Source organism: Schistosoma haematobium, chromosome 4 (genome assembly GCF_000699445.3).
Source record: "Schistosoma haematobium chromosome 4, whole genome shotgun sequence".
Lineage (NCBI taxonomy): Eukaryota > Metazoa > Platyhelminthes > Trematoda > Strigeidida > Schistosomatidae > Schistosoma > Schistosoma haematobium.
The window spans coordinates 29934307-29951829 of record NC_067199.1 but is presented as its reverse complement, the minus strand read 5'-3'; the positions used below and the strand labels follow the sequence as shown (position 1 = coordinate 29951829).

Here is a 17523-nt window from a genome sequence, read left to right as displayed (position 1 = left end):
AGTGAAGAACAATTCGAAATTCAGTTAATACATGTCTACTATGACTTACTTTATTTAGAAAACGGGGAACAACAATATTTTATGGTGATTAACCTTGAAACAACTTGCAGTATACTTCTTTGGTTACAATCTAAGAAGTTCGTGTACATATTCCTAGCCTAAGGAGTATCAATTAGTCTCATCAAAACAGTGTAAGGATTATTAATTGAAGTGCTGAGTTATAGGTGTTCGAATAGCTGTTATCGCTTTAATTTCAAGTGCGGAAATTCACCTAACCATTATTCACTGCTTACCGCCGAATATTCTTATTAAACGTTGTTTTCTTTCCAGATCAACAATTCAAGGAGAGACTCTATTATCAACCGTAAGTATTTATTGTCAACTAATCAACGATTTAACTTCATAGAATTTATTGTCGCATCGGTTTTGCCGCATATTAGCTGGGGATATGATACTATTATTATAATCATTTTAGATGTACCTTCCCTTATATTTACAACTCATCAAATAAATATACAGCCACCGTGTTGCCCATCTAATTGAAATTTGAATACGGTGTTCAGTTCCAACAAATATTGGCTTGATACTACGAAAACAATAACCTTTACGTTTATTATGGGATTTCTTATGGATTAATGAAATTAAAATGTACTACACAAGTCCAATAACGCAGCCCCAACCACATATTACATTTATTTTACTCAATAAGAATTTTTCCCGATAAGAAGCAAACTAAAGATCTCAAAAATTATATTGAAATTGACTGAAGCAAATTAAAATAATCGTTATATATATATATATATCAGTTTAGATAATAAATAAGGTTATAAATTTGATAGATGTGTAAAATATTTACAAACAATCAATCAGCAGTTGGGAAAAGGAAGTAGACGATATTCTGCAGCACAGTCTAAAAGCCAAGTACATGGTATCGATTGAAGAGGTGGTGGTAAGTCATCTGCCAATGAATTTAGTGTATTTGTAGATTTTTTCGGTTTGATTAAATTAAGCGCTTTACTAACAGTTTCTACAGCATATATAGATTTGTTACATGATTCATTTTTAGGTTTACTCAAAACACCCGGATCATATAAAACAAGCAAGGAGGAAGGATTATTCGAATCAATCATTGTGATTTCATCTATAAACGAAATATTGTCATTAGTCTCTTGATCAAACTCTTGATTCCCCTCTACGGTATTTAAATCCCAAATAGATGAATTATTTGCAGACTCAATAGCATATCTTGCAAGCCGAATCGGAGAGCAAACATCACGACTGAATACTACACTTGCTCCACCAGATCGCGCTAATCGAGTAAGCTCATCCCTGGATGGTACAGGATATACGAAGTTCCCCTGCAGAAAAACGACAATTAGGTAGCACTTAATTTACAAAAGAAACTCAACAACATATGATTGGTTATGTAAAACAATTCATCTAGTGACACGTATGAAATCTATGGGCCAATATCTTTATTGAAACTAATTAACTCTCATGAAACCACTTTGTTGCAGAAAACAAGCATATAATCTTCGGCATTAAATCCACTTCCCGAAAGGCGGGAAAAATTAACTGATGTTGACTGTAAAATGTATAAACTATTCGGTTAAAATGAAACATGATAAGGATTTACGACTATAAATACTGCCTTGGCGCGGTGGTAGGGCTTACCTATCGTGATGAACCAACAGAGCTATATTGGCTGGAACATATGTTCCTGTAGGTTCTACCATGCCAGGCAGGTCGATTGGAGAACGGTAAGACTAAAAGCAGCAACTCAAGGTCTGAGGGCGAAGTCGTACTGCTGACTGTAGAGGGGTGTGACAGCAGTGAGGGGTTTCCCTCAGACAACCAGCATCTGCAGCGATGCTGCCTTCCCACAAGGAGGGGTGTGGTTAGAAAAGGTAGACCCTAAAATTGTCACACCTCACCTTACCTCACGGATTCCCGTCTCCGGCAGTAAGGCCCTATGAAGAACGGAGCTAACACGTCAAAAATCTTTCACGAAAAGGCCGTGCGCAACCGGCCTCAAGCAGTTGTCCCTTGGGCTCTGCGGTCACGCTCCCAGGTCGTTAAGACCAACACTAATCCAGTTTCCTTTTCAGGTTCCTCAAGAAATACCCTTCCACGGTGTGGGCAGCCGGGAAGTGACATCAGCCCTCATACGCGTAACACCACACGACACCAAGTCAGTCACACTCAAATCCTTCCTACACCTCCAAATAAATATCTTATCTCCACGACTAACTCTTCTCACATCTCTTTATCACCTCGCATCGCTAGGGCAAACGATTCGAGTACGCGGAACGTTATTCCTGGTCTCCTAAAACCACGCTACAAACTTCATGTTGGAGCTTATAACGTCCGAACACTGTGCCAAATAGGACAACAGGCTTCCTTAGTTAGGACTTTAGAATCTCGCGCCATCGATGTGTGCTGCGTCTCCCAAACACGCATACAGGATCCGAGTAGCGTCATTCACTTGACCTCACCATGCCAAAATAAAGAACCGACTCGATCCACACTTCGTGTGTCTGGAAGCCCAGATTCTGCTTCTCGTGACCTCGTCGACGTAGGTATAGAATTGAGTTCTAGGGCAGAACTAGCTCTCTCAGACTGGATCCCAGTAGACAGTCGTTTGTGCGCTGTACGACTAAACGGAACAGTAAGGATCCGAAAAGATAGGGACACTCGTCGTTGCCTCTTCGTCGTCTCTGCCTATTCTCCCACTGACTGCAGCTCAGATGATGTAAAAGATGAATTTTACAGAAAGCTCTCCGACCTTCTCCGAAAAGCTAGGCTCTCGGATGTAGTAATAATGGCCAGTGACTTTAATACTCAAATAGGTAAACTAAGCGATAGGGAAAGACACCTGCGTGGATATTATGGTGTCGTGACTCAAAGAACAGATAATGGCGACCGTCTGTTGCAGCTATGCTCAGATGACCGCCTGTTCCTTGCAAATACTAACTTTAAGCATAAGGAAAAACATATTTTAACATGGCGACCCCTAATTCGTCCCAACGTTGGACCCAAATAGATCACATCGCTATCAGCCACCGATGGAGGGGCTCGATAGAAGACTGTCGCTCATTCTGGAGCACATGCTTAGATTCAGATCATGCTCTAGTACGAGCGCGTATCTGTCTGCGTCTTACTGGACGTAGGAAAGACGCTGCAAGTAAACCTCTTAGGGCCCTACTTAATGATAGTCAAGCTAAGTATATATTTCAGGAACAACTAGAAAAACAGTTAGGCAGTCATGTATGTGATGCCCACCCTGAGGCAGCATGGAATGATATCCGAAAAGCTGTGGAAACAGTAGTGATATCTACTAGTATAGTAACCCGTAAGGCTAGGGAGAAACACTGGATCTCAGCAGCATCTATCGCATTGATAGATGCTCGGAAACTCATTCCACCTGGCTCTGAACATAATGAAGAGCGGAATAAGCTTAAGCACAAGCTGACAAGAAGTCTACGCAATGATCGTGAACAGTGGTGGGTAGCAAAAGCAAGAGAGATGGAAAAGGCAGCGGCAATAGGTAATAGCAGACAATTGTTCAGACTTGTCAATGAAACCGGTATTAGGAAACCGACTGTTAGCGAAACACTCAGAGAAAGATGGACATATTATACATTCTCAATCCAGGAGATTGGATCGATGGGCAGAACACTTTAGGGATCAGTTCAACTGGCCTTCAGTCACACTTCGGTTTCCCATGATCTCCAGTCAACCTGAATGGCAAGTTAATGTAAGTCCTCCGTCTCTTTACGAAGTTGAAAAAGCCATAGGAAATCTGAAGCGAGGGAGAGCAGCAGGCCCTGACAGGTTTACTCCTGAGATTTTTAAGGATGGTGGTTCAGTATTAGCAGTGAGATTAGCTGAGGTCTTAGGTAGAATTTGGGAACTGGACGTAATCCCATCTGACTGGTCTCAATCACTGATTATGCCAGTCTATAAGAAAGGACAAAAGTCCTCTTGTGACAATCACAGAGGAATCAGTTTGACAAACATAGTGTCTAAAATATTAGCTTCAATAATACTTCGACGCCTAACCAAAGCTCGTGAAGAACAGACTAGAGAAAATCAGGCTGGTTTTCAACCTGGACGTGGTTATATAGACCACATATTCACACTACGTCAGGTTCTAGAACACAGACACACGTTCAGACGCCCCACAATCGTAGTATTTCTCGACCTTAAGGTGGCATTCGACTCTGTCGATCGTAAGGTCCTATGGCAGTGTTTGTCACTGAAAGGAGTACCAAAGAAGTACATTAACCTTGTAAAGGCTCTCTACTCGAACACAACTGGTCGAATGAGAGCTTATGGCGAACTGTCATCAGAATTGATTATCTCACGTGGTGTTCGTCAGGGCTGTCCACTCTCTCCATTCTTGTTCAACTTTGTCGTCGACGTACTTTTAGAGATAACACTTTCCTCATCTAAATTTCCAGGGGTTGAACTTCTACCAGGAAACTCACTTGTTGACTTGGAATATGCCGACGACATAGTTTTATTTGGTGAAGACGCTGACAAAATGCAGAGTCTTATGACCACTCTAAGCAACAATGCAAGCATGTTCGGGATGCGATTCTCCCCCTCGAAATGTAAAATGTTGCTTCAGGATTGGGTTGCATCGACACCCGAACTAATGATAGGGAGTGAAGTAATTGAGCGTGTCGATCGCTTCACTTAACTTGGAAGTCTCATCAGCCCTTGTAGTCTGGTGTGTGACGAAATCTCAGCACGGATACAGAAGGCTCGACTAGCTTTTACCAACTTGCGTCATTCATGGCGTAGGCGAGATATCCGTCTATCAACCAAAGGACGTGTTTACTGTGCATCAGTTCGTTCCGTCCTACTTTATGGCAGTGAAACATGGCTGGTAAGAGTAGAGGATATTCGTAGGTTACTAGTATTTCAGTCAGTCAGTAACAACGTAGAACTTCGTACGTACGTACATCAGTTCGAGTTGCCATACCACACTAGCACAGATGCAGTTATCCATTCAAATCCCGTAGTGGTAGATGTAGTAAAATTATAAGCAGTAGTCAGAAAGATTAGGGTTTGAAGATGTTAAGTCACAGAGAATAATCCAGTAGAATAAATCTGGAAAGAGGAAAAAAGGGACATGAAGAATTCAGAAGATTAAAATTTGGGAGAACACAAAGAGTGGATGCACCTGCGCCATTGCAAACGATTTTGAGCCATGTCATTCAGGGTTTCTAACCATCGGTTGCTATCATCTCGTGGTCCCCAACCAGGTAGTCTACACCTACCAACATGACTCAGTCCACTTGTCAGTGACTTCATGGACTTGTGCCATGTTTTGGTTTGGCCGCCCCTAGCTTTCTTCCAACCTACTCCTATACCACTGAACATAGCACGTCGAGGTAGTCGGTATTTGATCATAGGTGTCTTCGAAATATTGCTCGTATATCCTGGGACCATCGAGTAAGTAATGTAGTTGTTAGGAAACGGGTACTAGGTGAGGATGGCAAATCAATTGATGACGTAGTGAAACTTCATCAGTTGAGATGGCTGGGACATGTGTTACGTATGCCCAACGACCGACTGCCTCGACGTGCGATGTTCAGTGGTATAGGAGTAGGTTGGAAGAAAGCTAGGGGCGGCCAAACCAAAACATGGCACAAGTCCATGAAGTCAATGACAAGTGGACTGAGTCATGTTGGTAGGTGTAGACTACCTGGTTGGGGACCACGAGATGATAGCAACCGATGGTTAGAAACCCTGAATGACATGGCTCAAAATCGTTTGCAATGGCGCAGGTGCATCCACTCTTTGTGTTCTCCCAAATTTTAATCTTCTGAATTCTTCATGTCCCTTTTTTCCTCTTTCCAGATTTATTCTACTGGATTATTCTCTGTGACTTAACATCTTCAAACCCTAATCTTTCTGACTACTGCTTATAATTTTACTACATCTACCACTACGGGATTTGAATGGATAACTGCATCTGTGCTAGTGTGGTATGGCAACTCGAACTGATGTACGTACGTACGAAGTTCTACGTTGTTACTGACTGACTGACTGAATATTGATATAAATAAGTTTTTCCCATTTTTATATGACTACTACCATATATTCCTTTCGATTTTTATTATCCTTCTCTGTATATATATATAGCATTTTTAGGTTATTCTGGACGAGGCTCGTGAATCGTAGGAGTAGTTAGGAAGAAATCTAGGGGTGGTCAAAACAAGACTCGAATTATATCTCAGACGCCTAATCTTTCCTATTACCATTCAAAATAATATTACTACCTCTAATACTTTGAGATTTGCCCTGGAAATCTCATCTCGTTATCCTGATGGGGTATAGAAACTTGAACCGACGTACATATGTGCCAAGTCCTACGTTGCGTCTAACTGACTGAGATCATTCAACACTTGTTGGTTAATAACATAGCAATTTAATTTAAAATTCCAACCCTTATATATATCGAGAAAGTTTTCCAAATACAAAAATAAAGTAAAACAAATGAAGTTTGATATCCACCTAATTTTTTTCATGACAGTCGATTATGATAAACAGAAATGAATTTGATTATTCCATACTTTATACCAAGAATCTTTTGATCATAACTATTGTTATTTTGATGAGTTATTGTCGACTAAATAAGCATTAAATTCAATTTGCCTATTATTAAAAAAGTATAAAGACGGAAACATACTAGGAAACAAATGTTTAAACCATGAAATAGCCCCAAAGAGCCAGCTTCACGAGCGAGACGTGCTCGACGAGGTGCACCGGACATAGGGGCAGTACTACACCCAGTTACTTCAAAGCCTTCTTCTTCTACACGCATCTTGATATGAGCACAAGTTTCGATCCAATCAAATGACAAGATCCAACATCCCTAAATGATATCAATAAGAAGAGATGACGAATTTTTAAAAAACATGAACATCTAAACTGTGTCAAAATTAGGACAATTCAACCTATATGACCCATAAACTCCATATAACTTACACTCAAATACCACCTAAGGTGATGTTTGGAGGTGAATAGCTGTGGTAACATCTCTAATTGTGAAGCAGAGTGACACGGGATTAAGTCCATGGGGAAGTATAAGTTCCCTTAAGACAGGGTTTCTTGTCGACTACTTTCAACCATCACCTTACATCTCAGCATATTACACGCGATGTCGAATCGCCTAGATTAATGACTAACTTGAAATTTGATTGACGGAATTCGATCAACACTAAGAAGGACAAGACACGTATGACATCGGTCACTCCTCAGTGACCAGTCAATTGCAAATACTTGAATTTGGTGTATTATCGCCCTATTTAATTGACCTGATGGAAATAAAATGCATGATCTTGTAACATAACAATGATAACAAAACCATTTTCTGTAAATCTTAGTCATAACTACTTATATATGCAAAAGTAACTTGAAAATATTCCAGAAATTTCGAACAACTACCGGATTTCTAAAAAAAATACTCGAATTTCGGATAACCTGAAAGATAGTTCAAAAATCTTTTTTTCGGAAAAACATAGTGAAAATACATATCTGGAAATACCTTGAACTGAAGAATAAGAACTTTTAAAAATAAAACTTGCTAAGCACTTGTTTTATCATGTCCTAGTGAAATGAAGAAAATTGCATAATTTGTTAAAAATCACTCAGAACCATGAAAAGTTTGTCCCCTTAGCTACATAAGAATAGAGAGTTTGCTTGTTAGATGAAGAGCTCATACAGGGCACAGAAATCTAGTTATGAGAGTACGACTGTTCAAATCAGATATACCTGACTGAACAATTTGAATGAACGTGAGTATCAAATAACTGGATAAAAATTTGCAGATTATGCAATATTTTTGGAAATGCATTCGGTTAAACCGAAATGTGATACAAAAGTATTGCTCTAAGGCTTGCAGAATTCAATTACCGATACTAATTAACATGATATCCGCGTTTGCAGAATTTAACAACATAACTCAGATTTTAAATACAGATATTAATAAACAATATTTTAAAATTAATAAATGAATCTCTGAACTTGCCCACTGTTTATAGTATATATATGTTGGAGAGTTTTTCAATATATCGACTTTTTAAGGCCATATTTTAAAATAAATAACCTATTGTTACACATTGTAAAGTAATAAAAAACGAGAGAAAAGATCAAAACCATTTCATTAAATAACCTGTAAAACAGCGCTTAGAAATTTCAAAGTACGTGGGCAAGTAGCTTGGCCATTGGAACTGAGCAATTCATTATCATTTTTGAGGGAACGGGAATTTCTTTTAGATTTATTGTTCTTTTTTGTTTTATTAACTGATTCTTCATCGACTACATCGCTGGATAATTCTTGAAGTGCACCAGTCACGACATGTGTAACTTCAGGTGAGATTGATGAGAACACACGTGCATGTATCATAGTGGCAACACGAGTGAATAATGATTGTTGAGTTCTTGTTAGACCAGTACCCAGAAGAATAGGTCGAAGACGTCGTCTTTTAGTTTAAATAAATAAGAACATTCAAAGGATTAACTAAAGCAGAATAACAGTAAATATATGATAAAAATTTGAATTATTTTAGAAAATAAAACATTCGATTAAATAATAATAATGCATTATTTATAAATAATAGGTGAAAGATAATCCTCAGAAAAATAACCATAATACGTTTTCCTACTATCACCAGTTTCAAAAATTTTAATTCATGATACATATACAATAGTGAATATATATTGTAGTCTAGATGATGCCTGGAGTTCTAAGTGAAGAAATCAACTTTTTAGATGTCTCAAAGGAAGACCTGGTACCCTTAATATGAATGAAATCACAGTAATGATAGTTCCGAACCATCCAAATTATTGCTCCTTGGAAGTACATTACTATATACACTATAAAAGGCATTACAATATATTTGGGTTAAATAAACAGTTTTCAAATAATTTAAGATCCATGACATTTAAAGAATTAACTGCACTAAACGTGAACAATCCATGAATTTGGTTGATGCGAAATTTGCTTATTATTATTTCTGTTACACATTTAGTCAATGATTAGTTCAATGATCCCATTTTACATTAAGATCACGAAGGAATAAAAGTTTGGCTTTTAAGTAGAGTATGATAATATTGAATTCACAGATATACACAAATTATTTAATCTGGCTAAAAATAACAATACACTTTGAAATTAAATATGGTGTTTACGTAAACATTTTCAAACCTACCTTTCAATGAAAGTGGTTGCAGAAGAGATAGATAAAATACTTAAAGTTTTATTGTTAGTCAGACAATCTTTATCTGATACAGTGGTAGATAATGATGCTTTATTTAACATATTTCTTATGTCAGATAATGCATTGAGAAGGGAATTATACTTTGATGATTTAGAATCTGAATTGTGCAGTTCTTTTAATTGGCATATACTGCTATCCACTAGTTGTATTGGAATTATCCCATTATTATTTGGAAACATAGGATTAGCACCATGGTCAAGCAACAGTTGACAGAAGTCGACTTGTCCATTCTGTATAGCTTCATGCAAAGGAGTCTCTAAATCCGGACCACCAGGAATATCTACGGTAGCTCCAGCTTTGATCAAAGCTTTAGCGACCTATAAAAAAACAAACCTATCAGTCAATTTTCATATATAAATAACAAGGAAACTTCAAATTATTGATAAATACTTGAAATTAGTTTGATGCTCACTTCACAGTGTCCACGTAACGCAGCTTCATGCAATGGTGTCCAACCAGCATGGTCTCGAATATTCGGTGATAACCCAGCGGAAAGTAACTCTTCTATTTGACTAGTATCACCACGAATTGCTGCCCTATGTAGCTGGCTTTCACCTTTGCTATTTGGTCTTAGTTTGTGTAGTAAATTGAGAAATCCAGATGACTTACGATCCTGAACAGGAACAACTTTCTTAACATTATTTTGGATCTTCTTAGAATTCTTCTTTGAGATACTTGAACTTTTTGAAGTTGCTGCTTTATTCTCGTTAGTTATTGGTAGATCGACAGGTGTAAGGAAGACAGAAGTTTTAAATGAAATCGGATCAGACGGAGATAAAGTGGACTGATCTGTTAAACGAGAAGGTTCAGGAGAAGCGAATGGGACTGGAACATCTATTTTGCTAGGCATCTACAATAAAAAAGTGCAAACGTTACTAAATAGTGAACAACAAACGAGACGAGCACAATCAATACCGAAAGTGTATAAAGTTCAACACTGTTAATCAAATTAAATTAATTAAGTAACTCCGCCTGTAGCTCTTATAGGGTTACTGCCGGTCCCAAGCCCGGGTAAAGGAGGAGGGTTGGGTATGGGGTTAGCGTCCCCATCCCGTAGAAAACTAACTCGCTAAAAAAACGCTTACCAGAAAAAATAACCATGTTTAAGCTTACAGAAAATGTCGTGAGCTGACAAGAGAATGAGCAGAGTCGAATGACTAAGCTGCTGACCTACAGCGAAGTCAAAGTAGTTATACTATTCAATAGTTCGAAGAAAGTAGAAAGGATGAATAAACAAAGCCAAAAAGTAATTATCATTAAACGTAATAAGATTATGCGAAGGAAAATAAACTTCACATGAACGGTGTATATTCGTATCGAAGATTGTTTCGAAACAATGTGTTTTGATATCGCAATGATACCGTTTTGGTTACTGTAGTTCAATAAAGCTAAAAGAAGAAACAACATATTTGTGAATATAATAATTGGATATTTTTACTTGAGAACTTACCGTTTGTTTAGGTTCTATCTTATCTTTACAAACTTTCGATACAATTTTATTCCGAGCATTTCTAGTGTTATGTACAACAACAGCTTCTACAGAAAGTGATTCAATTGGTTTATCAAGAGAAACACATGATTCATTTCCGTTGACAGAATTTACTGATAACGTTTGATGAATGTCAGAGCTTGAATAAGCAGGCAATTTTTTCACTTTATTTAATCGTTGCTTCTTATTGGCTTTGACATCATGTTTTGAAGGATAATGAGGTTTGAAATTAATGCATGAATCATTACCAGTTGAACAAACATTGGATACAAATGTATCAGCAGTAGATATATTTGTATCACTATTAACCAAGGAATGCCCACGTTTATAACTTACACCGATTGGACTAAATGTAAGTAGAATGAACATAAAAATTATTTAATGTGATGGATAAGAATAAAACTAAGAAAAAACCTATTCAGATAGTTCACAAGGCAAATCAATTCTTATCATAGTAAAGATTTTATGTGTAATGGGACCTTAAGGTAAAAAGTGTTTTAGTCAATGGGTACATTTAGTTTCTACAATAGGAAAACCCAACCAATAAACTAAAGTAACTCTCAGGTGAGTTATCTGTAAGTTACAATGTCTGAACTATGTACTTTGACAGCAGGATGAAGGCAGTAAACATATTCAGTAGTTCTAATTCAGTGAGATATAGTAGCAAACTAAGTTGAGTGATTGATCTAATGTGAGAAAATCATATATTTTTATGATGTGAAGTAAACTAATCTTGAAAAAAAACGATGTGGAGAAAAGATCTAATGAACTCTAGAACCTCACAAATCAATTTGCATTCCTTGTCTAAAACACAAAACTTGATTTTTCAGTATTTACTTAACATTTGCAATATACATAAGTTAGTAATACTTTGAGGTATGTACAGTTAAGCATTTACAGTCTTCTTATATATCATCTTCAATCGAGCTCAATATAATAAACAACACACATGAATCTCTGTAATGCCACAAATGATTTACTGAATGAAAGATACCAAGGTCAGTTCCATTTTGGACATGTTAGAAGGATTTTCATCGTGAGCTTCAGATAACTCTGTAAGAGAAATTGAAGTTTTAAGTTCGAAATGGTATGGATGAAGTGGATGATAACCTTGAGATAGCTGCGAGGAACGTCTAATTTAGATAACACTATTTTCTGTTTTTAATACTTTCGACCATGTTACCATTTTTAAACTGTCGATTCAGTAGTAAATAAATTTTGATGCAAATAGACATTTGGGGTTGTTAGCTCAATGCACGATTGCTTTGGTGCTCGCTGATTGGCTAATTCTTATCCAATCAGCACTAGTCGATACTTGGAGAATATTCTAGGATCTTCTCATGTAAAATCTATAAATATACTAACGTTTTCCCTATTGTGCTTTTTACTTTCATCTAACCTTGCTATTTGGAATATAATCTCTTTCCTGCTCAACCGTGTTCTGATTTGGGGACTTGTCGAGTGATTTGGTATCCAAGAATACTAAGTAATAGGAATAGCTGGGTTATAACCTTAAGAGAGAAATATAACAGGAGTGTTTCCATATCACATTATACTGTTTTTTAACAAATTTCAATGCTGCCTTTCACTCAATGTCTCTTTTGATCCAACATTTTATCAACTATAGTTTAAGGGTATATAGTCCTTGCTTTATAAAGAGAACGTTTGAGGAATTTATTTTGATATCAGAGAAAAAGACTAGAGGAGAGTGCATTATTTTCTTTACAATGAAGTATTCTAAATGCTTTTTCTTTATCTGGATTGATACACAGACCAAAGTTGCTTAATAAACATGTGGTTTCTCTCAAAAATACTTGGTGACTATGTCCAAGTATTAGCCCAAACCCGAAATCGACTATCAAGGTACCTATTTTACTTTGGACAAAGACTGAACGATATTTATCGCTAACCATAGCTTGATTTCAATTTATTATGGTGCCAAAATCAGTCAATAGGTCAAATTTTTTAATAGTTGAGAAAACAAAATGAGCATGAAACCTTTAGTTTCTTTTGTATCAAGAAGGTTGACAAAAATATATGTGCAGTTAACTCGGTACCACATACTCATTTCAAAAGACTATAGAAATAAAATCTTACCGCTTTGAATCATTATCTTCGGATAACTGTTGTCTTGAAGAATAAGCCTTTTTAATTACTACTTGTGGTAACATAATCTCATTTTTAGTTGCATCAGGAATAGTATTTTCTGTAACAAAGATGAAGAAAACGATCGCTACATTTTTTAGGCTAAACAAATACGAAGAATGAACCGATGTTTGTACAATGACTTTCCACTCATGAAAGTGTTTTAGAGTCAAATTTGACTGTATTTAAAACGTATGCTTTTCTATTAAGTCATAAACCGCTAGTTATGAAAAAACTGATGAGAAATAAAAGCAAACACAATACTACACCGGAACATTTCAAAAGCAATATATATTTGGCTGCAACACTATTCGATCTTTGAACAATAGGTTTTTCTAGGTTACAGATACCAGTTGACCATAAATATTCACGCACAGATAAAGTGAGAAGTCGATCTGTTCTCCTTAAGTCCCCGCATGTTTACAGGTACTCCTAGAAAATAGTTACTATAGAATTTAGAGGATAAAAGCTAAGCCATAGCGTTTGGACAAAATAAGCAGATAAGAGGGTTAACATGATGGAGTTGAAATAGGCTTTAGGAACTTGAAGAACTGAATAGTATCTAGATCTGTTCCGATCACTACGTCCCATTGCAGTTCATTTCTTCACATTACTATTTTGTGAACTAGATCCTCCGATCCAAAGCTTGCGGGTGATCTGCAAAGACTAGGTACTTTAGCCAATAAACCGGATGGGTACTACTACATTGATACAAATTATTAGCACCCAAAGACGAGGGATTAAAAATTGTTAGGGATGCAGAGGAATATACCAATAATTATCATGTTAAGTCTAATGGTGTCCTTGGACTTTAAATGGACATTTCCTATTGGTCAATATTTATTTCACTTGTCAAATATTGTACAAATGTTGTTTTCTATTTTATGGTACGATGTGGTCTGGTTGATTGGTATATAAATAGAGTATGTCTGAAATATAATGATTCATAACTCAGAGGCTGAGACTTGTGTTCTGGACTCAACTGGCTGGGCTAGACAGGGAAGCGGGACCAATCGAGACTCTAGGCCGTCTGTACGTGGTTTACGTGTCACTGAATCGATCGATAAAGCACTCCACTCTTATCTGCAGTCAAGGACACAACAATTGGCACGGGGTAAAAAGCGATCCAAGTTTAAAGTCACAACAAAAATAATTTGATAAGCACTCAAAATCTGATTATACTATTACACCGTTTACTTCCTACCTACTGTTTTATTTTCATATGGCATGAATTATTCTTCACTTAACTTTTAATATTTATCATGGTCAGTAAGCTTGACGTTTCTGTTGACTACAAAAGGCCAGATATAAAACGCCCACGGTCCAAGTAAATCAGTCCAACGTTTGTATAAAATGGCTTTTATGAGCATTGTATACTTAATAGTTCTATTTGACAGTATTGCTTGTACCCTCTAACAACGTCATGTGAGCAATTCCGCGTTTTAGTAATATGGACTACCTTTCAATCAAAAGTCATCTTAAAACACCGGTCTGAGTGATTTAGAAATATTTTATATACAGCATTACGACTTCCATACAGAGCACTATTTGAAGATCTCAATACTGGCCAAGAAGCAGTGGTGTGAAGGACAGTTGTATCGAACTGACGTCTTGCCCATTTGGACTCTATAGATGTTATTACAGAGGCGATATTAACAAATTAATTTGATCTTTTAAGATTCCAGATTTAAAATCAAAACCGGTGATGATCGTGATGCAGCTGTAATACTGAAATAAGTGGAATCTTTTGTTCGTTTCGCCCACATTTGCAATTTTTCCTTAAATATTTTGATAACATTTTTGTTGCACATCTTTCTTCTACTTGGTGTGGCCCATTTATTGCTACATCCCATAATGGCGCGAACACATACGAAAGCGTTCAGTTCCCTAATAACCTCAAATTTGGTAATGTTAATAATAAAATTAATTTCGACGCTCTACATTACAACTCTTTTCTAGGCAGAACGGGATTTCCCATTTAAAAAACCTGGCTACGTAGTTAAAATATCCATAAAGGAAGCTGAGTGGAATATTTTTGATCCCTAACTCACTAAGTGAATATATCTAGTATATGGCGTACAAAAAACCACTATAAGATGAATGAGAAAAGATTCAGTGCACAGTACTGTAACTTATAGAATTGAATTTAAGGTGTCTTACCATACTGAGGTGTTGATGTAGTACAAAACTAATGTAATATCAAATACGAAATAAGATTCCAAAGCTACTTTAATATTAACCATTTGAAAAGTTCTAAGCAGTAAATTTGTGACATGAGACCTTTACAATATATTTAGACTAAACTACTTCAGTGATAACTGATCTTAGTTTTGTGTAAGCAAAATCGACCCTACAAGTTATCAGAACATACCAATTACGGAATTCTGAGAATCTTTTATTTTCTCTTGAGAAGTATTCATCGTTAATTTTTTTAGTCGACGTGCAACCAATACGAGTGATGTAAACTGTGGATGGACTTGGAAATCGCGTGCATGTACGGGAACTGAGCAAACCGGACAGCAACTTGCAGCCTTTACATTACCTCGGCTTGGAATACATGAAGAACATAGCAGATGTTCACATACTCCAGTCGTGAATGGCTGGTGGAGAGTGGAGGCGCAATTATCACATCGCATCAACTCCAACAGTTCAATGATGGCACGGTGAGTTTGAGACAAACTAATCATCTAAAATTATTTCATAAAAATAAATGTTCAACTAGAGCAAGTGGGAAAGATAGAAAAACCTGACCACAGATAATTTAATCTTAATTACGTTGCTACAGTGGGCTTTATTTCAGAAAGGAAAATACCAATATATACTTTCGTGAATATATTCGTGAATGTAAAAAAATTGTTACATTTTATAGAACAACAAAAGATACCTCGCGAAATCAATGTAAGATCTAGTACATTAATTTGCCGAGTTAAATCTTGATGGAACTGATTATCTTCCCTAGAATCAGAACCAAAATTACCCAATGTTACAACCAGAGACGTCATAAAGCTATTCAGAAGGAGACTAAGCGTCTGTGGAATTAAGATGCAAATACTACCTAACCAACATATAGTAACAAAAACCCAATCGGAGAAACAACCAGAACTAATAAACAGACACAACACTATCTACTACTTAGTGACTCAGTAGCAAAGTGGATAAAATCCTGATATCAGACTAAAGGTTCAGAGACCCAGATCGATTAATAATTGTAAAATACAAGTACATCAACCTAATAAGTCAAAAGTAGGATAAAGCATGAGTTTAATATATGGCGGTTTATTAATTTATTTAATCACTTTAGCCGTCAGGGACTATAAGAATGATTTTACACTATAAAAGACGGGTTCGATTTCGCAATAAAATGTCATCAGCTGTAGAAACTGTGGGGGAACAAAACTTGGCAATGATCAATAATATTGATCTAGTGAGAGATAAGATTGGCGAAACAAGTAATGCTGGATCCGAAACTTGGTCCAGATGAACCCCTAATTCCGAATCAATATCTGTTCTTGATGTACCTTAAAAAGTACGTGAAAGCTCAAACTTAGACAAGCACATAAAGCATACAGAACGGGCTTGATATGCATTAACGTTTTTACTTGTAGGATGAACATTCCTTAAATTCCAGAGACCAAAACGTAATTCATATCCATTGAGCTACTGGGTCCTTGTCAGTGACACCAGAACATGATACCAGGTGGAACTGTACATGCTGTTCAATCGGTTTTAATGAAGTCAGACGAAAATGGTGTATTCAGTACCACCAACATTTCAACCAGCGTCAGTTCCCTAAAACAAACCACTAATTATAAACAAACGGATGCTGACAATGAAAGATAATACGTCATAATGCCTAATTCTCTCCTAGAAGATAATAATTATGTCAATACACCTATGAAGTACATAGTGAAGTTAATGACAGGCCTTTAATTAATTCCAGTAAGTAAAAAAAAATATGGAGATAAGATTGAACTCGAAAGAAATAAAGGCTATATTTTATGGGGAATTTCGGTATAAATTCGGGGGAGACATGAAGCTTCAAATTTCGATTTCATACCTCATTTGGATTTGTATATAATACAAATAAATAATAGTGTACAGCGAACATGCTGAAGCTGGGCAAGCACGGCGTTTTGCAGAGATATTGGGTTAACTTCCTTTAAGCCGAACGGTGTAGCAATAGTTCATAATTAACCTGGCTAATAACTGATGTAGGTGGTAGTCGATTAATTAAATTTAATCCTTCAAATTAACTCTTGATTTCTTGGCTGATGTAGATATGTATTCATTTGCACATTAATTAGTCATAAGCATATGGACTCCAATGTGTCTCCTATAAATGTATATCCTTTAAGTATATAAATAATGTAGTACTAATTCAATAGTTATGTATACCTTTGTCAATAAACTCCTAATTTTCCTGTTTACAATGGTGGGACTTTGAGATTCAGAAGCTGACTTCTTATTTAGAGATTCCAGCCTACAAGTTTTTTATTTAGGCTAAGAGCAGATAATCTTGTGTGGATTTATTTGGTGGAAACTTTAGTGAGAGAAGACCATTTTACGGACATTCAGGTACAAATTGAGGTACGA

General features: G+C 36.5%; 1 protein-coding gene across 2 annotated transcripts; it reads right to left on the bottom strand.

The window, feature by feature from the left end:
• Window positions 1-682: 682 nt before the first annotated feature.
• BARD1_1 (BRCA1-associated RING domain protein 1) lies at window positions 683-16758 on the bottom strand. Of its 2 annotated transcripts, XM_035732959.2 has the most exons (9): window positions 16530-16758; window positions 15302-15617; window positions 12883-12991; window positions 10747-11131; window positions 9709-10146; window positions 9228-9613; window positions 8189-8498; window positions 6704-6889; window positions 683-1358 (listed from the first exon to the last, which is right to left on the bottom strand). In XM_035732959.2, exons 1-9 carry the CDS (start codon window positions 16542-16544, stop codon window positions 867-869), a joined length of 2637 nt encoding a protein of 878 aa, XP_035589945.2. In that variant the 5' UTR covers window positions 16545-16758; the 3' UTR covers window positions 683-866. The 2 variants fall into 2 exon arrangements, with proteins under 2 accessions (XP_035589945.2, XP_051066729.1); XM_051216167.1 differs by lacking the exons at window positions 683-1358; window positions 6704-6889; window positions 16530-16758 and adding an exon at window positions 10410-10684 and having other exon boundaries at window positions 7664-8498; window positions 15302-15665.
• Window positions 16759-17523: the final 765 nt, after the last annotated feature.

Coding starts and splice junctions, on each gene's coding strand:
- BARD1_1 (XM_035732959.2), bottom strand. Junction 12,992..15,301: donor TTCTCAGAATTCCGTAATTG/GTATGTTCTGAT, acceptor TCTTTGTTACAG/AAAATACTATTCCTGATGCA. Junction 11,132..12,882: donor GAAGATAATGATTCAAAGCG/GTAAGATTTTAT, acceptor ACTTACATTTAG/TCCAATCGGTGTAAGTTATA.